General features: G+C 48.9%; 6 protein-coding genes and 1 non-coding gene across 7 annotated transcripts; 1 reads left to right on the top strand and 6 right to left on the bottom strand.

The window, feature by feature from the left end:
• Positions 1-2,398: 2,398 nt before the first annotated feature.
• Positions 2,399-4,456, top strand: FOBCDRAFT_235049 (uncharacterized protein; the record flags this gene model as incomplete). The annotated part of the gene is made up of 4 exons (XM_054702666.1): positions 2,399-2,519; positions 2,564-3,237; positions 3,296-3,673; positions 3,731-4,456. The coding sequence occupies 4 exons, from the start codon at positions 2,399-2,401 to the stop codon at positions 4,454-4,456; spliced, it is 1,899 nt and encodes a 632-aa protein (XP_054558641.1).
• A 67-nt stretch (positions 4,457-4,523) lies between these two features.
• On the bottom strand, positions 4,524-5,601 carry FOBCDRAFT_254993 (uncharacterized protein; the record flags this gene model as incomplete). Its single annotated transcript, XM_031180651.3, has 2 exons — positions 5,069-5,601; positions 4,524-5,017 (listed from the first exon to the last, which is right to left on the bottom strand). Exons 1-2 carry the CDS (start codon positions 5,403-5,405, stop codon positions 4,524-4,526), a joined length of 831 nt encoding a protein of 276 aa, XP_031041419.2. The 5' UTR covers positions 5,406-5,601.
• Positions 5,602-6,454: 853 nt separating this feature from the next.
• FOBCDRAFT_266613 (uncharacterized protein) lies at positions 6,455-8,480 on the bottom strand (the record flags this gene model as incomplete). Its single annotated transcript, XM_059611395.1, has 4 exons — positions 6,455-7,147; positions 7,212-7,598; positions 7,657-7,975; positions 8,107-8,480. The coding sequence occupies 4 exons, from the start codon at positions 8,478-8,480 to the stop codon at positions 6,455-6,457; spliced, it is 1,773 nt and encodes a 590-aa protein (XP_059466539.1).
• Positions 8,481-10,699: 2,219 nt separating this feature from the next.
• FOBCDRAFT_266612 (uncharacterized protein) lies at positions 10,700-14,244 on the bottom strand (the record flags this gene model as incomplete). Its single annotated transcript, XM_059611394.1, has 5 exons — positions 10,700-11,311; positions 12,043-12,753; positions 12,809-13,213; positions 13,281-13,984; positions 14,037-14,244. 5 exons carry the CDS (start codon positions 14,242-14,244, stop codon positions 10,700-10,702), a joined length of 2,640 nt encoding a protein of 879 aa, XP_059466538.1.
• A 992-nt stretch (positions 14,245-15,236) lies between these two features.
• FOBCDRAFT_t3 lies at positions 15,237-15,319 on the bottom strand. The gene has a single exon. It is a non-coding gene; the product is annotated as a tRNA-Lys (tRNA).
• On the bottom strand, positions 15,278-16,623 carry FOBCDRAFT_210123 (S-adenosyl-L-methionine-dependent methyltransferase). The gene is made up of 3 exons (XM_059609304.1): positions 16,172-16,623; positions 15,562-16,113; positions 15,278-15,512 (listed from the first exon to the last, which is right to left on the bottom strand). Exons 1-3 carry the CDS (start codon positions 16,418-16,420, stop codon positions 15,471-15,473), a joined length of 843 nt encoding a protein of 280 aa, XP_059463766.1. The 5' UTR covers positions 16,421-16,623; the 3' UTR covers positions 15,278-15,470.
• Positions 16,624-17,767: 1,144 nt separating this feature from the next.
• On the bottom strand, positions 17,768-19,703 carry FOBCDRAFT_430 (uncharacterized protein). The gene is made up of 5 exons (XM_031180643.3): positions 19,435-19,703; positions 19,322-19,375; positions 19,120-19,182; positions 18,787-19,014; positions 17,768-18,586 (listed from the first exon to the last, which is right to left on the bottom strand). The coding sequence occupies exons 1-5, from the start codon at positions 19,535-19,537 to the stop codon at positions 17,967-17,969; spliced, it is 1,068 nt and encodes a 355-aa protein (XP_031041411.1). The 5' UTR covers positions 19,538-19,703; the 3' UTR covers positions 17,768-17,966.
• Positions 19,704-22,503: the final 2,800 nt, after the last annotated feature.

The raw sequence follows: 22,503 nt of genomic DNA, 5'->3' as shown, positions 1-22,503 counted from the left end.
CCTAGGATCGAGATATTTACACTGCAATAGTGGTAATGTATCTCTCTGATGAGCTCAATAAACAGTAAGAACCTGTTTGGATTCCATCAGAAATCATTGACAGTATAACCGTAATGTTCCAGTGGCGTTTGTTGGCTCTCGCTTCAACCCCGTTTATACACATCACACCCAATCGTGATATGTCAAATCAACCTGAAGCAATTATCCACCTTTTGCTGGGCGCGAACCAACATAACACGACTTGAACAACTTTGATCAATCATCAATGGTAACATCGGATAATACGGGAATATTTGGTGAACACGCCCAACAACGGCCCGTGTGTTTGCCTCCGAACTCTAGTTATCCCCTGGATTGCCAGCGCACATGGACGAACAGGTCAAGGCGTGCTCTAAACTTTGTGAGAGACCTCAACAGATGTCCATACAAACAGCTCGCTCTCCGCCTCTCGTCATGCTTCGTGCAAAGGCTGAAGAGACCCCACCAAACTATTGAATCGAATTCTGCAAAATACCAAAAATCAACAAAATATGTAGCAACACCTCAGGAGTCTAGTGTCTGTTTCGCCCAGCCAATAACCCAATTTGAGAATGCCGAGACACCCTCTTGTGGTAGGACAAATTTAAGTTATCTTTTGCAGAGGATACGCCTCACTCGTATCTTTACTTAGCATCTCGATCAACTTTAGGCGGCATTGAATTCTCCATCATGTCTCACCAAAAATCAGCCTCTTACTCTTTCAAACCGAAATTTCTGCGCCATTGTCATACCTTTGAGTCTCCCTTCTGGGCCACCAAATAACTCTGCTTAAACTTAGCGTATCCCTTTTCTGCCAATGTCAGGAACAAGATCAGCCTCAACACATAATAATTACTTAGAGAGATACAAGCTGAGTTAAGCTCATCCCTTGCGGGTTGTCTTGGCCAATCTTACTCTCGGCGATCTGTTACGTAGCATATCTCTTTCTTCGTATCACCTGCGATACGGTACGTCTATACGATTTCCCTGTCCGTATCTATGCACTATTCCTGTTCTCACTCAGGTCAGGTCAGCACTGGACACGTCTTGGTCTCGGGAGATCATCCACCGGCCTCAAGCCACATGAAGGGACAGGGGAGCTCTGGGACTTTACCTTTCTCTGCCGTTCACCATGTTACAAGTGTTTATTTGTTTTGTGGTTTTACTTTTAGCCATGTCTTTTCAGCTCGTGTCTTCTATTGACTATGGCGCACACACTCTACAAGCAACTATTACCGCTACGAGTACGACCACACCTTTTTGAGGTCTATTTTGAGTCTGGGTTGTTTATTAGAGTTACCTCGTCAGTCGTTTCCTTCGGAGCTGAAGCACAGTGTGTCTCCCTGTGACCAGTCAAACGTCGTGCCTTGACTTTGCTGGGGCTGAAAGCTGACTTCAAGCTGACGAGAGGTGGCTGTAAAAGTCGCGGGTTGTTGGCAAGTGCAAGCCATTCAAACTCAATTACTCTTTCCATGTATGATGTTGAAGCAGCGGCTGGCTGAGGTAAACGATTGGGCCCCCGCTTACCTTTTATCGAGGTCTTCTTTTCTTGCTTCCCCACTTTGACTCTCACAATATCATCTTCTCGATATTTGGGCCAGAATATTATTTCACTGCAACAAATATCCGTACCTGGCGCTCACCTCGGATACGGCAGCCAAGCGGGTGCCAACTCTAATACATGATGATTTCTTAGCCTACCCGACAGTATCGGATGACTGCTCATTCATTGACCATCACGAGGGCCAAACGCCTACAAACACGATGCCTGCAATTCCCCAACCGACGTCATTTGTGATCCGTCTTGAACGACCAAGCGGTCGACGAGAGAGAAAAAAGAGGCACTGCTCTGTGCAACAGTACAGCCAGTCACGGTGCGCAAAGGACACCCTGAAACGTCCCAGAGACCACATTTTCCGGCTCGCTGCCGTTCACTACAGCGGTCAAGCGCCTTTTATCACAAACCCATCGAATAGGCCAGGGTTTGCACAGGAAACCAATGCTCGTTTCCGCCTGCAAGATTGATTTCCATTGGTTGAAATGATTGCAATGCTGCTCTCTTGCCAATACAAACGTCGCGGGCCTGGCTTGACACGCCACGAAATCGCGTTCAAGTGCATAGAACGGGCGGGCACATTAGATGGAAAAAGCAATGTCCATCTCTAGATTTCACTTTGATGTCTATGTCTTTTGTCGGTATACTTGGACTACCGGAACTGTGGGAAACTGTGTTCTTCGGGAGTGTTACATGGCTGAAATGAAGCTTGATTTAAGAGTCCAAGGTTGGACATACAACTGGTGATGTCACCTATAACCTCGATATACAGAGGAAGTGGCTCTTACTTAATACAAGTCTCCGAACCCTTTCAACCGATACACGATGGAGGAAGGGCGGAGTTTCCATTGGATGTCGTTTTGCTGTCTGTGCCTTTTTGACTTTTGCGATGGGGACAGAGTGATAAGACCTGGCCATCCTTCTGAATGTTCGTCTTTTCACTTCGGTCTGTTACTCCGAGTTATTCCAAATACTGATTTGTCACTATAGCGGGTTCTGGGGCACCAGCAACGGTTGAGTTCGACTACGAGACATTGATCTTCAATCCGGAAAGCCCACGGTATATTTCACCACGCCAGTGGGGGAGAACCAGGTCCTTTGTTCTTGCTGCACACCTAGACTGCCAGAGAAGATTCCCTCCTTTTGACAAGCACGTTGTATCGAACCTCCTATGCCATGATTTCCCACCCTCGGATTCCCGAAAACGGGAAAGAATGCTAGTTCTTCAACAGTGTTGCCTTGGTACTTCCGGGGAGCATGCAGATATCACATTGGACGCTCTTCAAGAACAGGCTCGAATAGGCGTGAGAGACTTAATTCTTGCACCAAACTTGGTGAAATTCCTTGCTGGCAAAACGGCCAGATATTTACACTTCGTTGTCGATCCATCAAAACCAATTTGGGGACTATCTGCCACGTTCGAAAATGCTCGCTACCTCCAAGGCCTTTCAAACAAGGATGGTAAAAACGCATTCTTGGTGGTCTCCGACCCGCAGCAACTCTCAGACGGAGTCTATTTCGCTTCAGACCACCTTGGAGTCAGGGCGGTCTCCTTTGGTGAGACCGATGTGACACGAAGCTCCAACTATGAACAGCCGGGAATTTGGTGGACTTTCCAAAACACCAACAGGTCGCAGCGCTACTTTTTGAAATGGTACAGTGATGTGAGTCGGCCCGTGACTTGAGCGAAAGTCAGAGAATTGACAAAAGACCAAACCGCAGGGTTTTAAAATGCGCGACTTGCATGTGGTGAAATCGTCAGAAGACGTTCTGGCTCCGCTGGCAAGGTGGTCGTTGCTACCACCAAATCCAGAAGCCATCTGGTACTTGAACCTTGATGACAGGGCCGGTGGTCGACATTATTTCAAGGTTTTGGAGTGTGAAAGCCCTGAGATCACTGGCTATTCAGCATGCTTGCTTGACGAAGACCTTCTTTACTTGCATAGTCATCGTGAGAGCGAGGACTTTTCATTCTATCGTGAAGGTCGAGGAGACCGACTACACGCAGTGTGGCTATATTTTCCAGTCGAGAAGCACGAGCGGATCGTCGAAGTCTGGCGCCTTAGGAGAAGGCCAAAATTCTGGCGCGATATCCTTCTGGTACGTTACAAAGGTCGGACAGACGGCAATAGGTGAATCGGTGCTGATGCGATATAGCTGAGAACGAACAAGGGACGCGTTTTCTTTCTAGGAGCAAACGCCAATATGGCCCAACCAGATGCCATCTTCGAACGTGTGGCCTTATTGACCACACAACCTTCTCGTCTCTGGCTCAGTTCTCAGGGAGACGGCGTCGACTGCCTTGCATTCGATTGTGAGGACAAACGCCACGATAAGAATGAAGCCCCCCCATCTTTCCACGACCCATCTACATGGTCTTCAAGGATGAGTGCCCAGCAGGTCTTCAATAAATCGGTTAGACTTGGAGCTGTGACTGAAGTCGTCCCCTGCAGAAGTTGGATCCCAGGATCTACGGGGATTGTCGGTCTCATCTTTGCCTACTCCGATGGCTCGAGGGAGTCGGTAGGACAAGTCCGTCTTGATCATCTCCTTTCACCCACCGAGGTTGATCCGGCTGGAGAGATGTGGCTAGGCAGATTGTTTCACCCCAGCGGCGCAGTCGTTGAGTCGATGAGAGTGATTCCGTCCACTGGCCAAACCTTCCATGGTGGAAACCCTTCCCAGGAAGGATTGGCCTGGTTGAGGATACTTTGGAGGGGTCGGCTGGACTGGAACTTTCTGTATAGCAAATGCTTCATTAATGTCAGCGATCAAGCCAATGTACATCAACATATGGGTATTGATATGTTGCTGGAGAGTTGGGCTGGGAGAGAATGGGAGAAGGAGGAGGTATCAGGGCAGCTTGTTGTGCGTGCCCGTTGATAAGACACATTGGCGCTTAAAGCAAATTCGTTTAACATTTCTTTCAAGATATCTATGTTCCTTCATATCAGGCTAACAAGATCCTCGCTCCATCTTCCAACTCCATAACATCATCTGCCCTCGCTGCTTTCCCACCCCAAATCACCGTTCCAGTCCCATCAATAGCAAAAGCACCAGCTTCCTGCCACTTATTTCCCATCGTCGTCAAAGGCCCATCGTCTTCCTCATCGTCCATACTATTGGTATTCATTGGTTTCTTCTCATTCATCTCCTTCCTCTGTATCGCTCCAGCTACCTTCTCTCCCAACCATCCCGACTCCTTCCATCCCTGCACTTGCGTCGTTGGATTGAGCACATACCACATACTACTTGTTCCTAAACCCCATGCTGCATAAATAGCTCTCTCCTCATCAACTATAACGCGAACGCTCCATGCGCCGCCGAGGAGGGATACCCATTTTTGAGTTGCTTGCTCAGAGGCGTGGGATACGGCTATGCATGTTAATGCATCTCCATACCGGTTCGACATTGTACGAAGATTAATGAATGTCTTTTGAGCAACTGCACTCAATCAGCAAAGCCCTACCTCAAGACATGGGAACGACAACTTACAAGCACAACCAACACACCGTAAAAACACAAGCAAAACTCTTTTCCCCCCACCAACCCTCAACTTCCCCGTCTTATCAACTGGCGCTTTATCTCCTATCCCCGGGAGTCTACCCTTAGCAACAGCAGCAGGCGGAGGCGTCAACCACGGCTGAACAGTAAGCGGAAGAGAACGGATTGACATCCAAGACGTCCAGCCTGAATCAGTTTCATTATCGAGATCTGCTGGTGGGTTTTTGCGCAGTTTGTTTGGTTCGCGCTTCTTTTCTGAAAAGTCGAAGACATCGCTTGGTATACCTGCTTTTTTGAGGGCGAGCTTGGTAGTGAATGATGAGAGCATCGTGAGGAATGAGATGAGTGAGGTTGGATGAGACTTGAGATAGATTGCGGGCCGGGCCGATGGGGTGAGACAATTATGGGTTGAGCATATCACGGGAATGGATTATTTGATGAGATTAGTGAGAGCAAGTTGTTATGTTTGTTCTTCGTGTTGTGAAAAAGATGAGACGTGGTGTTGAGTTGAAACTCCAAACAGGGGGGTCGTGATATGACGCTAGTAAGGGTTTGGAATGGGGGCGACTGGTTTAGGGTAGCGCGAATGGTAAGGCTCCATCAGCTGGAATGAAGAGAACAGAGTTGGAGAGGATCGTTTCGATTCAAAAGACTAGTAGAAGGCATTTGATTTGTTTGAGTTCATTATCTACCTACCGTACGCGGCCCTGATTTGATGATCTGGTAATCTGTCCCCTGTCTACACAATGTTACAAGAAAACAACCCATCAGTATAAACACGAGGTGGTTTCCGTGACTAGGCATGGGAAGATACTTCAATGAATTCAGCAATACTCAGCAATATTATGATCATATTCATGTGAGCATACTAGAACTCTTATGAGGTGTGGCATGAACTTGTCATTGTACGAAGGCATTGCCATTAGTATTCTTCCTAAACGCTTAGCATGTCCATATTGTACATAGTCGTGATTATTCCCCGTCTCTAGCTACCCAGGGCCTGCGATATTGTGCCCAACATCCAGAGAACTCGAAAGACAATGTCAATTTCTTAAAATTGTAATTTTGGCCTCAAAGCCCGTAGATGTTATAGTTGTCAAACTCTTCGGCAACCTTTTCCGTGTCTCGGAGATTTCTTGGAGCTGGTTGGTGGCTCAAGTTAGCATACCATGAGTTTTTGTTGTCAAGATGAACCCGTCTTGAACTTACTAATTTCTCCAGTCAGAATGGTACAGGATTTAACGACTGGGTCCTCGCGTTTGGACCTGGCGTCTTCGGCCAGTACATGAAGCATCTCGTTATCCGGTCTACTGCGCATGTGATGCGACAATAGACATGTACTGCCGTCAGAGTCCTTGACCCAGTCGAACCTTCCTCTCATGGGCAGTGAGATATACTTTGGAACCTGTCATACTCGTCGTCACTCTCTGCTTCGTCCTCACTGTCATTTTCTGCAGAGCTATCGCCTTCGTGAGAAGTTTGTTCTTCGTCAGAGTCCTGTTCATCAGTGAGATTATCCATTTCTCTGTGCGAGGAGAAGGACTGTAGCAGCGGTCGAGAGAAGCCATACCACTCTATTCCACAATCGCAGCAGTGGATGTTCTCATCGAAAAGACCAGCATCCTTGTATTCGACATATCGCATCCACAAAGTATCAGAAGTTACTTTCTGCGGCGTCCCAAGGTCGTCATACAGAACCTCACCAATACAAGTTCGAGTACCATCATCGTAGGTGAGGAGAAGACCCTGTATAATTTCATCCTCTCCCCAAGTGAAAAGCGCTCTTTTTATACACGGGGTAATCTCTCTGACTCCGTCTAGCTTTGCTGATGAGTAGTGGGTGTCGATGGTCATGTCGGGCGCAGTCTTCCAAGCAGGTTGGATGTGTCGGGTTTGCGGCTTTTCCCAGGTAAACACAGAATCGAAATGGAACCAGTAGAGGTTGTTGGCGTGCGAGTGGAACATGGAGGAAGGTTTATCTTGTGGTAGTTTGGTGATGACATGGTATGTCGCACCCGGACCATCTTGCTGGGTTCCAAGGACGAGGCTGCGGCCGTGATCTGTGACAATCTGTATCACCCACTGTTTAGCAGTGACATCTCTGCATACATCTACAAGAGAGTTGGTAACCTACCACGAGAGTGGCCTTTCTTTCAGGATATTGGCGGACCCAGAGTTCGGAGACTCTTTCGTTAGGGTTCATGGGAAAATGCAGACACATGACATGGTTGGGTTCACCTGTCGTGTATTTGTGGTAAGGCACTGGCGGTCCATCCCCGTGGAAATTGCATTGCAAGAAAGATTCGCCAAGAAGAAGGAAAGAATAGCCGAATGTCCCTGGCTTATTCCAGTCAAGACTTTGTACATCAGTCCAACACATGCCATAAGGGAGCGGGATCTTGGGCGAAAACTTCACAAGCGACGGAGGCATAGCCCATCGTATCTCGCAAGGACTGGCTAACGCGAAGCTGAGAAAAGTACCTGGGGTTTTGACAACAACGAGGTTCCGGATCTTGATACCCTCGACCCAGGCTTGTCAGAAACGTCTGCTTCCCAGTTATGAAGCTGGCAACACTTACATCAAATCTTGCCTTGAAGTGGAATGGGCGGGTTTGTTGAGCATGACAGGTCCACCACTGCTCATCGACTTCCTCTTCCTCAGGCCTTTCCTGTCCTTCAGTTATAACAGCCTTGTTGGCTCCTAGATGGTTATGACGGATGAAAACGTTCAAAGGCTCCTCCGTGTTCCCCTTGATGAGCATTTCTTCATCACCACCCTGAGAGTCGTAAGAGAACGACTGGATGTATCGAATACCTTCAAAATGGGTGTGCTTGGCCCATAGAGTCGTGTGGCCGTGGACAGGAACTGATATGAACCCTCGTCGAGGTCGGCCCTGCCTCGACCATCGTTCATGAATGAACTGAATTGACGGTTCGCGAACACAGTAAACGGCAATATATCTGCAGATTCTTTGGGTAGACGCCCACAAAGAGCCTGGAAGAGGTTCTGTGTGACGGCGTTCTCCTACCAGCGGCGGCGAGGGTCGCACATTTCTCCAGGCTCATTAAAGCTCCCGCGGATGGTGACGGCAGCTCCAGCGAGATCTCGCAGGCTACCCGAAGCCAAGGACTCAGCGTAATCAACGCATTCGTGATGTAATACAATGGGGTGGGCTCTTCTGCCATGGCATTTAACTATTCCGGGTTCTGCGGCTTTCTCTCCTGTAACTGTCAGTGTTATGCCGTAAGTCGGCAGATTTGCGACCTTACATTCGACGAGTTCATCTTCATCTGCTTCGGTGATGTCAAACCCGCAAAGGCTGCAGATAATTTCGTACAAGTCCAAGTCTGAAAAGTCCCTTTTGGAAGGGTCCAAGTGTCGGTCCTCGAACGCGAGTTCCATCGGGACGAAGTCAGACGAGGTGAGGCATGAGTCGAAAGAAAAGAGAAGAGAAGGCAAGGAGAAAAGACGAAGTAACCAAGAAGAAAGAAAGAACCCCAAGGAAGAGGAATAATAAAAAATAGTGGAGCGAAAGCCATTCATTGATCGAGGTCGGCGAGCCAGACCGATAACCGTGTTGCTCAGGGGCACGCGTTTGGTACTACTGGCACTCGGATACCTAAGTACCTAAGTTACCTAGTGCTTGCTTAAGAGCTCCAAATGCCCATCAGAGTCTTATAATGCAGTAGAAATGTAGCATTAGTGAAAATTAGATGTATGCTTGTGCATGGAAAATCCAATCATTGGAGTATGACGGCAAGAGATACTTTTTACAAGTCTAACTCAGAATCATGATACACTACTCCTCACTACCTTGACATCCGACAACACAAATATAATCAATTCCTTCAAAAAAATCTCCTCATAGACATCCATTACTTACCATCACTATTTGTCACTGCCTGGTCTTGCTGCTGTAGGCTTCTGACAATTGGACGACAGTGCACACCAGCGTCAACAAAGTGGCATCCAACAGCAAACCCATCATTCACCACACGAAGAAGGGCCCACATCCATTGCAGACCTTGAACTTCGAACTCTTATTTCTTCTATTGCATTTCCATTCCCTTACATCAAGAAACTTCCTTGGGCCGCGCTCTCAACGGCACCTCAAACACCGCCCAAACCAACCTACGCATCTGACAATTTGCTGACGTCTGGTGGTCAGTTTACCAAGACAGACGCCTTCACAATGGATCTCCAACTTGAAGATCATGATGTTATCGACTCCGATGTTGATAGTGACGATTTGGAGATAGTTTATTACAAGGCTAATACAGGCTTTTCACCATCGTGTGGTCTCTGCAGGTTTGACTTCCGTATTGATGACACTGTTGTCGTTTGTATGCTACCCTGTCCCGCGAATGAGATGGTTCGCTTCTGACCCTGTCTAGTCAAAGAAAATCGCAACCACGCTGACATTACATCCCTAGGATGTGTCTACACTCGGTGAAACTCTGTCTCCATCCCCCCTAGAGACCAAGAAAACTTGAAAGATTAAGGCAATGCATCAAGAAGAACTAGTATAACTCTAATAAATCAGTACTAAACTTGCCTAAGTCTTTTTCTCACTTAGGACAGAGATCACAAGCTTTGTCGCCTCCCCTAGTTTCCAAACGCACTCAAGATCGGTTCTCCCTCCCACGAATCGGCACAGCGAATGTTTTGATATCTGGGCTTGCGTAGTCCAAGACGTTCTTCCTACCGGCCATGAATTGACCAATTTCATCGCACGGCTCCCCTCCCTCAACGTGTCGGACAGCACTAGCGAAGCCGAAAACTGCCCATTCAAGTCTTCCACTGAATGGGATTTTGATGTACCTCGTATTCTCGTTAGGCACGGGCTCAGACAGATAAAGGCTGGTGACTCTCATATGCCATGGGCAAAATTCCTCAGGTTCTATGTCGTCCATGTCCACCAAGCCAAGCCAGAAGTTGTTTGAGTAGACTGGCAAGGGAAGGTCGAGGCAATCGAGACGTACTTGTCCAACGCATCTCCGACGACCATCACCATTTTGTGAAAATGAATCAAATCGTTCTGGAAAAACCCCTTAAGATCTTTGTTCGTACCTCATGTCATGCTCAAGAGTTTGGGCGACTGTCAGAAAGCGTAGCTTGATGTCCTATTCCGATCTGTGAGCGCATATCGTATGAAAGGATAGGTGAACTTACATCATACCATATTACGAATTGCAGTGGAGTGTCTTGATGACGAGAAATGCTCCAAGAGAGACCCGGTCCCATGTTCAGAGAGGGCAGCTCATTATCCTCTGTGATGATCACTTCCCGGATTCCCCCATGGTCCTCAGAGTAATAGATATTTAAGCAAGCCTCAGGTCTGTTGCGAGCGCCCCTCTTCCTGTATCTGGCCTTGAAGACCAAGGTGTCTTGTTGGGTGAGGCGGCGGGTCGATCGAGACCTGACGTAGCGCAGCCCTTCGACTTCCATATTCTGGGCCCAAATAAAGTTGTTTCTCCCAATGAATAGACTTTTAATCCAACAATTGGGACGGTTTGGGTCCAGCCAAAGTTCTCGTAGAATGAGACATGCGCGTTCACGCATACAGAAATTTGCAATGTATTGGCATATCTCTTCTGGAAGACCACCGTGGATAGCTCGTCTCAGGTCCGCAGCAATCGATTCCTTGATCCACCGTGTGCAGCGCTTAGTCCAAGACGCAGGAGGCAGAAGGTAATGTTGTCGACCGGAGGTGACTTCTGCATCTTTGACGAGAAATTGGGCTCGGCCACCAAAATCTTCGAGTCGTTCTCGTTCAGACGAATGGTTGACAGGGACTTGACGTAATTGCGACCTTCGATCTCAACGTACTGGGCCCAAACGCTTTGGCCATCGAAAACCGGCAGTGTGACTTCTTTCTCTGGGCCACCAGAATCCCGATGTTGCCAGGCATCCAGGTGGAGTCTTGTCGCATATTCGCTCAAGCAGTAAGTTGCAACTCTCTCGCATATTTCGACAGGAAGTCGATTGCTGATGGCGTGCATGAGCTCCAGGGCAAGCGATGATTTGAGACCTCCTGTGCGCAGAGCCACAAAAGAGGGCGGTGGTTGAGTGAATGAATCATGGAACCCGCGGTCAAGGATGTTCCATGTACAGGATTCAAGGAAACCTTTGGCAGATAGATTATCGCCTACAATTTCAACGCAACCTGCATGGAATCCCTTGTCGTGTGATACTGAAGTGTACGACTCGCCGTCTGGGAAGTATTTGTCGCTCTAGGTAAGAGGTGAGGTGTCCATGTCTAGAATGAGCAAGTGAATGCTATCACAGCGGAAGTTGGCAGTGCCTGGCAGATGCCAAGAATACCACCGGAAGACTCCTACGCGAGAGGTGACAACAGCCAATTGACAAATACCGAACAAAAAGAAGAAGGGAAACTCAGAAACAATGTTATTGTTAATAGGTTAGGTGGAAGACACGGCAAATGCCTGCCTACCAAGATGCAGTGGAGTACGTTACTTCAGACTTGGACCAGCATCACCACGATAGCACCAAGTTCTACGAAAGATCAGACAAGAAGAGTCTTAAGTTCACGAAATAATAAAAAGATAATTTACTGAGACTTCAAATAATGTCAGTACTTATCATTCTTAATGTAAATAAGCCGTTGGAGGAGTTGCGTCAAAGAACCAAAACACCAAAAATGAAAGCAACGAAAACGCTTACAATCAACATGTGGGAACAGTCGGAGGCGGACATGTCTTTTTTTTGCATCCGCTATTTATCTTGGACTAGAGCTTAATGAAACAACTTGATATTCACGGGCCCCAAGGGAATGAAGGCAGATTGCTTTGTCTACCTAGTTGAGGTGGATATGCTCCTTACAAAAGTCTACAAAACATCCCTTCACTACCACCCATCCAGCCCATCCCAATTGAGCTACGTAGTACTTCAAGGGAAAATATTTGATCAAGAAATATCAAGGGAGACCTGTTGGGTTTCAAACAACGACAGAGAACGTTTTGACCACTCCCGGAGCACGTCCTCCAGACTCAGCCTCACGGGCTAGCACCCGATCCATCTCATTTTGCAGTTCGCTGCTCTCATGATGACACACTGATTGAAGGTCCCCGATCGAGTAGCTTTCCCATTTAAGAGAGCCTGTAAGCGGTAGTTCAAAGTACTCCCGGTTCTTATCCTGCAAAGGCTTATCCATCTCAACCCACTTGATCTCGAATGTCCCCGGCCAGAAGCCATTAGGGAGAGGTTTTTTTTCTGACTTGTCACAGCCAAGCCAGATCTTTCCCGAAGAAACCGTGAGAGGCGCCTCCATGTAATCGAGACGGATTTGCCCGAGAGATCGTTGATGGCCATCGGCGTATGTAAGGAGCATGCCGACAATTCCCGCATCCTTAGAGTATCTCCAATTTCGGCATACAGCAACTGCCCTAACATCCCGAAGCTCAGCATTCGATGAATTGAGCTCTTTGAATTGGTAAGGAGTGGATTTGGATGAATTTGGAAGTGAAATGCCGATGTCGTGCTGGTCCCAAGTCATTGCTTGTTCAAAGCCCAGCCAGAACCTAGTTTTGGTCTTGCAATATAGCATTCGAGATGGATCGGTCAGCGACAACGTAGTGATCGGCTGATAGGTGAACTTGCTGGCCTTTCCACTTTGCAAACCGAGAACAAAGCTCCGTCCTTTATTCGTACGCATCTAGAATAGTATAAGTGTGTTTATACCTAGCATTGAGGGTATCATCGTAACTTACAACAAGACATTTGTAGTTTCGATGCCATGTATATGTATTGCCGCGATCTTCAATTCGAAGCCAAAGCTCCGCGATTCGCTCGTCTCGATCAACGGGTACGTAGAACCAAACACCTTTATATTCGTTGCTCACATCCACCAACTGTGAAGATGGCCCTGCCATGTTGTTCGAGATGATGTCACAGATACAGTAGCCATCTATGAGAACGGAGTAACCACGGCATCCAGGTAGATTCCAGTCAACTGCACGGATCGGCTCATTTGACACTTCAAAGTTACACCCTGGTGGAGGTGGAGCGAGCTGGGAAATATCCAGGTCATTAGGCAGAACAGCCCAGCGCCTCTGTAGGCAGTTTGCATCTTCATTCTCTATCTCAGTTATGGCCAAGTCACGCAGCTTCAGACCCTAAAAGCGCAAAACCAGTAAGTAAGTGAAGATCACCGGTATTGTCGAGGATGGAAAAGTAACTTACATCGGTTTTGTATTTGAAGCTGAACGGAAGAGCCTTTCGACGGTTAACAACCCATTTCAAGCCTTTATCTCGATTTAGTGAAGTATTGTTGTCATCTTGAGTGATGACAACTTCACGGATACCCAAACAGTCTTCGGCGAAGTAGACACTGACACGGATGCCGGAGGTAGCCTCGAAGAGCTTCATGTCACTCTCGCTTTTACGAGTGGTGGAGAGAGACTTGATGTACTGGAGACCCTCAAACTCAACGTGCTGTGCCCAGATGGAACATGACTTGGTCACCCGGAGGGTGGCATGCCGAGGTCCCGCAAAGTCTTTGTTTGACCAAACGTCGTTGATGAGCTTCGTCGCATATTCGCTCAAGCAGTAACGGCCAATATTCTCACAGATCTCGAGGGGAAGACGATATCCGACGATAGCCATGAGCTCTTGGGCAAACCTCTTCTTCAATCGACGTACGCGGGCTGCTTCAACGGATGGAAGAAGTTCAGTGTAGCCGACTCCGTAACTGGTACGGTCCTTGATGGCGCGATGAATGGAGTCACCAAAAGGGAGACCTTTTGCAACCAGGTGCACGCATTCTGGGTGGTAACCTTTCTCAAGGGGACGGCGACATGCAAATTCCCAGCCAGTCGGATCGATGCGCTCTGGCTCAATGTACTCACCCGCCCAGGGATCTAGCAAGTGAGGATTTCTGGGGTTGACTGTCGCGAGTTAGTAGGGGGTTGGGACAGATGATTTGACAAGGGTACATACGAACGACGATAGAGTCACATGGCTCAAACTTGAAGCAACATAGGCAGCATCTAGGCAGGACCTGCGGTTCCTTGTCTTTACCAGATTGACCAAACTCGTCGTCCCAATATGGGAACTTATCTGGCGTGAGGTCCGTGGCCGTGTAGGAACCAGTCAAACGACCGTGCGGGTCGAAGAACGAGTCATCGTGTAGCTCAAGGAGATGCATTTTCCCGACTTTTCGCTTTGTTCGGCTAGATGGGTAGAGATGATGTTGTCAGCTACCTGTCAAGACAAGAAAGATATGTGGCAACGTTGGAATATCCCAAGAATGAAAAAATGCGGCACTCATTTATATACCTTTGAAGTCAGCCATCAGGACATGTAGCTTTTCAGCCAAAAGCAAGATATTAGGCAACGGAAGTGGTTGATTGATTGATTGATTGATAGTTAAAGCTTATGACATCTCAACGAGACATATCAAGCCAACACACTGAAAAATCCCAATTAACTTCAGCTTTTGGAAGGCAATATGTACATTCCCTCAACAAAGATAAGTCTCCCAATTTAAAACAGGATAATATGCTTTTGTGATGACTCAATCAGTAACCTTATTTGCAACTGCCTGGGGTATAAGAAGCCGTGCGACGGAAGTGAGGTGAAGTGAGATGAGGTTAAAATGGTTGGGAGGGAAGAAGAAGAAAAAATAAATAAAAGGCAAGCCCAGGTAAAGTTTTAAATTCGGTCCTACCCAGTGATTCACTGACTGCGGAGTCCCGTTTGTTGTTGATGCGGGCACTGGCGCTGGCACTACTCGTCCTTCACAGCGTCAACCACGTATTAAGGAACAGTCAATCAACAAACGCCAACAATTGATGCTAACAAACGGAGGCGATGATGCCTAGAAAAAACGAGTAAGTTGAGGTTAAGTCATATGTACAGTACCTCTACATGCATGAACCAGCAAGGATGAGAGCCAAACGAACAGACCAACACAATCATCAGTATCCGAGCATTCACCCACCATAAGCAGTTGTAAACTTCTCAGAGAGATGTCACCATTCACAGAGCAATGCAGCACGAAACTTGAGTCATCAAAGGACTGTAACCCGGTTGTTTCCCTCATAGACCAAGCCCATGACCTACTACAACACTACTACGAGACACGAAAACACCAAAAAAAGAAAGCCTCGCAAACGCTCGCAATCGAAATATAGGAACAGCCCGATGCGGGGGTCGAACCCGCAACCTTGAGATCGCGTACTCGTAAGAGTCTCACGCTCTACCGATTGAGCTAACCGGGCGTGGCTCTTAATTGGATGAGGTGGCGTGGGGACGAGGGCGCTTGTAAGGGCGGGGAGCCCGTGATGATTCTTTTGGTGTTGAGGGGCAGTCAGTCGCTTTAGAGTTCGCGAGACGCTGGAGTCAATTCTATTGATCGGTAGGTAAAGAGTTCTAATCTTCGCGACCAGTGCATCTTGTAATCTCGACAGCGTCCTTCAATTGTTAGCGAGAGTAATGACAGTGGTTGCATGGGGGTACTCACAGGAACACCGGTTGGCTCAAAGCTATGAACCAACTTACTCTCATACACCAGATTCGGATCCCCCTCCTCCTCATTAATCTTCTCCTCCCCCTCTCTCTTCGCATACTGTTTCGCAGTTCTATCCGTAAACCCCTCCTTCTCATTCCCCCCCTTCGCCGCACGCTTCTCCGCAACACTACTCCTCACATACGCCAAATACGGTGGATTCCCTGGCTTGATGACGTTATCAGCCGCCAGAACACTACCCGGTCCTACGAGCCCCAAACGCTCACAGAGTTTAAGATCGCTCGTGTACGCGGGCTTGTAGTGGTCGAGGAACATGAGGTCGATTTTGGAGATTGTCCCGTTGGCGTGGAGGCGGGCTAGGCCTGCGTCGCTGGGACCGACGATCACGCGGGCGATGTCGCGCAGGCCGGAGAGGTCGAGAAGGGATGTTATGACGGCGGCAAATTCGGGGTTGCGCTCGAGGGAGAAGTAGTGTGTGCCCCCGGATTCGCGGACGGCGTTGGCGAAGAGGAGGGTTGAGTAGCCAACGTAGCCTCCAAGTTCAACCTACACCAGTACCAGTCAGTAAGTTCCTCACAAAGAGTAAAGAGACCAGTTGGCGTACCATGACTCTGGGCTTCACTTCAGCGATCAGATCTGTTACAATCTTGCCCTTGTCCTCACCCACGTTCATGAGATACTTCTTCGTACGTCCAAACTCATCAATGGCTTGAAGGACACGCTCCGGCGAGCCTCGCAGCTCATCAATGTCTGACCGACCATAGATGTAGTGCAGAAGCTCAATCTCACGCCCATCGTCGAAGAACGTTTCTTCTTGCTCAACGTAAGCTTTCTTTTCGTCAAAGGAGGGCATTTTGTCGGTATTGTGCAACAACAATACAACAGGTCAATATGCAGTGTGAACAGAGTAAATAAGGAGCGGGAGCAATGAGCTATATGTACCTACACGAAAAAATAAACAAAAGAATCGCGTCACGTAGTGTACCCGTCATTCATTCCCCTCACCAGCTGCAGCTTGACTGCAAGATGCATATGAGATGCTCACCGGTGCCTGCACTCGGGACCCCGATTGAGGGTCCTGGCGGGGAGAAGACCGTCCGGACACGGTCTTCGGGTGGGGGCTCCGGATATTCCCATGACGCGCACATGCAATTCTCGTCATCATCTGCACAATCTGCTACCGTTAATTAATTAACGCGAGATAAGGTTCCCTAGTTGATTTGATGGTTTATTTTTATCGCCTCGAGAAGGTACTGTTACTGTCAGGTGTCAGTACTTCAGGTGACTGGGCCTCCTCTGATCTGTTCAGATCTCGTCCTCGACCGCCACCTCGCACAGCATGCATGTCTCACAAGGTACATTTCCTCGTCCAACAGATCAACTCCGTAATAAACTTGTATTACCTTTATCCCCGATCTTTCTCGCAATTACTATCAACCCGGCTTACCCCAGCCTAAGCATCATCTCGAAATCAGAAAACAATTTCTCCTTTCCCTTGCGAAAACAACCCTTATAGAACCGTTTCCCTATAACCTGTCCCAAACCGAAACCTTCCCCAAACCAGTACAAATGAGAGACATGAAAGATAACTGACCCTGACCTTGATCCACCTTGAACCCCTTGAGATGCCATTTTTGTCTTCGTCTTTTTTTTTGGTCTTTTTATGGTGTTTTCGCCGTATATAAACACATTCCTTTTCGCTCGCCGATTTGTGAGCATAAACAAACCCTTGAAGGTTCCCTTCCAATCCATTGCCATGGTATGCGCACCGACAACTCAAATGCCTCCATCGTGAAAGGAACTCCGAACGCGCCACGCAGTTGATGCTAACACATGCCGTAGTCGATTTCGCAGGCTGATCGGTCGTCGTAAACAGAGTGAACGCCGTAAGAACCGCCCTGTTGGGTATATAGTTGCCGCTCCCACGGTGAGTCAGACCGACAATGTCGTCAAGGCCAGAGACTCCGAATCGTCTCAATCCCGAGACTGAGACTGTATCCATCCTGTCCGTTTCTTCATACCCGACACCGCTTTTCCTGCCCTCAAAGTATAAACGAGACGATATAGCGACGCCCCAGTAATGTTCGAATGCAACTCCCAGTTCACCAATTCGTAACCTCCTGCTGAAATAAAAAAAAAACTAAAACTGAAAAACAATGTCAACTCCCTAGTCGATGCCGTCCCTTCCAACACCTGTGACCTTGATTGTATCACCCGGCTCTCGCCAGATCCGAGTGCCCTGCAATGTTCGTACCGTCTTCAACTCGAGATGTGAGTTGCCAAAGACCGTACTCGCCAAAGATACCGACCGCAATGCACGTTTACCTCTGCGCCGTCCCAAATGCAACTTCAAATCCTGCGCCTTGTTGCTACCCCTAATCCTCAGTGAGCGGACCTTTCTAACCCCAGACACTAGCAGGAGCACCGAGACCGGACGACTGACCCCAGACACCGTTGCCACGTCCCCAGCCACCTGGGGAGGCAAGAGGAGTGGTGGATCGCTTCGATGAAGCTGAAGTTGTGGGTGTACCAGAAGGACGAGTTCCAATGGGAGCTACAGAGGCACCAGCCTGGTTGGGCTTGGAACCAGGAGTCAGATCCCGAGAGGGAGAGCCGCCGGTTGGGCTGGATGTACTTGTACGGCTCTGGTTACCCACAGCGTTGTCAAAGACCTTGTTTGTGGGTCCAGCAGCCTGTGGGCTGACTGTGCTGTGAGGTCGCGAGTTGGGCTCGGTGGGAGGACCGTGTGCATCACCACCAGAGGCGGGAGTGCCAGCCTCGCCAGTAGGGGGAGCACGGCCTACGCTGTCATAGGCAAGAGGGGAGTGCCCACGGATGCTTGAGGGTCCGCTAGGGACAGGGGCACCTGTGCGGACATTACCAGTCTCATCCACGTATCCTGCCTTGTCTGCAAAAGGACCCTCACCATAAAGGGCACTTCGTTGACGGGCAATCAACTCTCGCGTCTCCTCCTCAGACATGTGCTTGTTGGGCGGCAGAGGCACCTCGGAAAGGACGGCTACGTAGAAAAGCTGTTAGCCCATGCTCAACAAACTCGACGATATTACATAGATGCTGCTCAAAATTGGGAGGGAAGAAACACGAGCGGCGTCTGGGCCAACGACATTTTCGGTCGCCCATGACCACATTATTTTTCTCTATATGCCATCTTGTTTCTTTGTCATAGTTGAATGTGCTACACAGTAGAGGGAGGCCTACTTCGCTGATATTGCTGCTCTGTGTGCAGGTTTCGAAGCTCTCGCTCCCGCTGAGCTGCCATCCGTCTCTTAGCCTGCATGACCTGCTCTGCCTCGTTGGAGCCTCGTGAAGGTTGATGACGCTGGTTTGCGTAGAAGTTTTGCAGATTGGGTCCCTGACCACGGGCGTCATCAAAGTTGTTTACCGAGTGCGGGCGGGGGCCGGGGGTGTGATGAGAACCACGGGAGTCTGCATGATCTTGTCAGTATGTTTGTTGGTACACTCAACCAGACCAGTTCATCCGTTCATGTCGGAACCTTTGGCAGGCTTAGCAGCGCAGGATAGAAAACTCACGGCGACCACCCATTCCATAGCCCTTGCCAGACTTTTGCAAGTTCTCGTATGCTCGATCGACCTCTGGGATTGGGTCAGTTTGATTGATTCGTAGAGTCGAGTCTTGTTCGGATTTCGAATATGCCAGCCAAGTCGTGCCATCAGCACAGGCTTGAAGGACAATCGAACTCGACAAGATCTCTGAGCGTGCTCCATCACATACCATCGAATTGATACGAGAAGGCGTAGTCATCCTGGGGCTGAGGGCCGCTGGCGCCTGTACAAATCAATGCGTTAATTACAATTCTTTATCGGTCGATCGTGAATCTGGCGTACCTGCGCGGACCGGAGTAGTCGAACCCTGGTGCTCCCAGTTATTCTGCTGGGTGCTGGGAGTAGAGGACGACCACTGGGCCTGAGGGTTGTCGTAGTAGGACATGTTGCAATGTTCTCGGGGTTGAATGGGAAAAACCGGGACGTAGACGATTCAGCTCGGGCTCTTTCAAATCTTGGACAATAAGGGTCTATTGATAGAATGTCTGGTCAGTTTGGTGCTGTTGCGGAATGTTGACGACAGAATGCGACGGCGATGTGCAGCGCAATGCGAGGACGGTGCCAGAAACAAGGGCAATACGAAAGGTGATGAGGAAATTTGCCGCTGTGGCCGACGTCAAGATGCGCACCATCGGCCAGCTAAGACATGGATCCATCAAAAGGCACCACCAAGCGCTCCGGGGCCCCTCGTCGCAACACGTTGACAAATCGACCATAATCCTGTGCGTCGAGGTCTCGACTCACCCAAGAGAGATAAGAATATGATTAAGCTTTGTCGGTGACCTTTTCCGCTTCGTTGGAAAGTGAGCGCAAGGCAAGGTTTACGTTTACTCGCCACGGGCCGTATTCTCGGGAATAAACCACGCGAGGGTCTCGGAGGGACGGAGAAAAAGTGCGAAGAATTAAAAAATCGCAAGAAGTCGGTGACGAGACGAGAGACGAGTTTAACACGACGGACCAGAAGAACGCTGTCGAGACCAAAGCCGCTGCAAGGCAGACGGGAAAATCGAGGCGGAGGAAGAAATAGGAAGAGGTACCGTAAAGGTAAGAGGGAGAAAGGAAAGGGAAAAAGGTGGTGGTGGTTAAGATGATGAACAACTCGTCGACTTGGACAGGGCGTGACGGGATAGGTTGGGTTAGAATTGAATGGGGGGAGAAAAAAACCAGGGCCGAGTGAGCGGGAAAGGAGAAGGAGTAAGCCTAGCCTGGCTTCTCTTTGCCCATCAATCAATCAAATCAAGAAGTAGCGTCGTGTCGTGGGGAGTGGACAGTGGAAACTCACTGGACAGGAAGGACAGGGCATTTCCCAGTGGGCACAGGCCAGAGAGTGACTTTTGGGGGCTCGTAGTTGGCAGGAGCCAGTGCAGTTGAGGCCTGCGGGTAAATCGAGTACTTGAATCAAAGTATCGGCTGTTTTACGGCATGCAAATCATGGTGGTTCATTGTATGACAGCCTGGCCAGGCTAAAGGCGGAGTACATGAACTGCTTGTACCTCGTTTGGCAGAACCTAGGTACAGGCAATCACGTTGCAGTACCTGCCAGGACGAAAGAATACTCGATCCATGAGATTTTTTGCGATGTCGGGGTATAAATGAGACATGCATTCTGTGATCGGATCGATTATTCCGATCCAAAGCAAAGCTGACATCTCTTCTCTCACTTTCTATTTTGGTGATTCCCCTACCATTGCGTTCTTTGACTGGTAACAAAGGAACTTCAATACAGCGCAGTACTGGCCTTCAACATGCCCTGGCGTAGAGTTGGTCCTGGCGCTGGTCGCCCGTTGTCCGTTGAACGCCCAGGCGCCGGGCCCAATCCTCTTTTGATTCGATAACGGGGCTAATAACGGAGTGTGAAATGACGACGTGTGGGGGGTGCCATTTCTCGTTTCTTGGCCCTTTTGCCAGCAACGCAACTCCACGCTCCACGATGCCAGCAGATGATGTCCACGACGGGTGGGTTGCCAGTGCAGCTGAAGAAAGGGAAACACTGTGCGAATTTACTGATTCTCGAAACATGAGGTTATCATCAACTTCAAACAGAGTATCGACCTCAGCCAATGCCTCATTCATTACTGTGCGTCTACCGGAATCTGCAACAATTCAATCGCATTGCACTATGGCCCTAGCGGAAAATCACTGGACCCCGAGATAACGACACTGATCCAGCACCCTTCCCCGGGCAGGTTTATCCCGGCCTTTCACTAAACCTCGGCCGAAGCTCATCGCGCCATCCGCGGGCTTCCAGCGCTTCAGTGCTTCGCGATCTTCTGGGATGCCCAGGGTCTTTGCCTGCTCCATGCGTGTATCAAAAGCACACAGACATGACAAACCTCTCTCGTGAAGCACGGTTCAGGTACAACAGCGCAAACTTGCATGGGAGATGAACCAAGACGGGTCGCTTAGGGATGCACCTCATTCTGTAAACTTGGCGCTCCACGTATAACAGTGGGTTATACTAGCAAAGAAGGCAGATAAGTTTTGGATCGGCAATAACCAGTACAGATATATCCAAACATGAATCGCATTAACGCAATATCAACAATGGGTGTTGCACCGCAACAGCTTGCCAAAGCCCACTTACAATATCCTCTGCAATCAAAACGCGTGTTTCCACATCTTGGCACGTTCTCCTTCCCCTTTCTTCAAAGTCAACATCAATCGGAGGTATTGTCTTTTACATCTTCAAACGAGCAAGCCATCATCTTGATATTGTGGATACGCAAATTACCTTTATTTGAGCGTACCCCTTTTTCCGGGATTGCGGTCTTGACTTGACCTGTGCTGGGGATTTTAGCGGGGTGCTCTTAGACGCCGATTCATTCCCTGGGTTCGAGCTGTGGATTACCGCCAGCCAAAGTCACCTGAATCACACCTCCAAGTCTTGAGACTTGACATCTGCGATTCGCAAGAGCAATGTTTGAGGGGCAGGTTGTTTGGGTTACAAAGGTACGGCTCATGGGTTGCAGTCGTACCTGCGAGTGTACCCGATATGACATGGTTGTCGGCAACTTGACGTCGGCTGAACGTTAAATAGCATGCATGGAGCTTGAGCTACCAACGGACGTGGACAGTTGCAGAAAGATATCACGCATATCTCTTGCGACGGATCGCAATACCTGTGACAAGAAACATGGCGCTGCAGCATCTTTCAATTGCGTATGGATATCTTGCAGTCGCTTCAGCTTTCACACGAAACATAAACGAGACTGGCCAGAACATTAATAAAGCCTCAAGCAATGAACACTGTGTCACAAGTTGGAATGAAGGATTACATTCAAATGAATTGCGGCGTTCGGGCCGTTGTCGATTCTCGCGATTGGAAAGCTGTCAGCCAAAGACGGACCTCCA

Source organism: Fusarium oxysporum, chromosome I, assembly GCF_013085055.1.
Source record: "Fusarium oxysporum Fo47 chromosome I, complete sequence".
Taxonomy (NCBI): Eukaryota; Fungi; Ascomycota; class Sordariomycetes; order Hypocreales; family Nectriaceae; genus Fusarium; species Fusarium oxysporum.
This window is presented reverse-complemented; position numbering and strand designations above follow the sequence as displayed.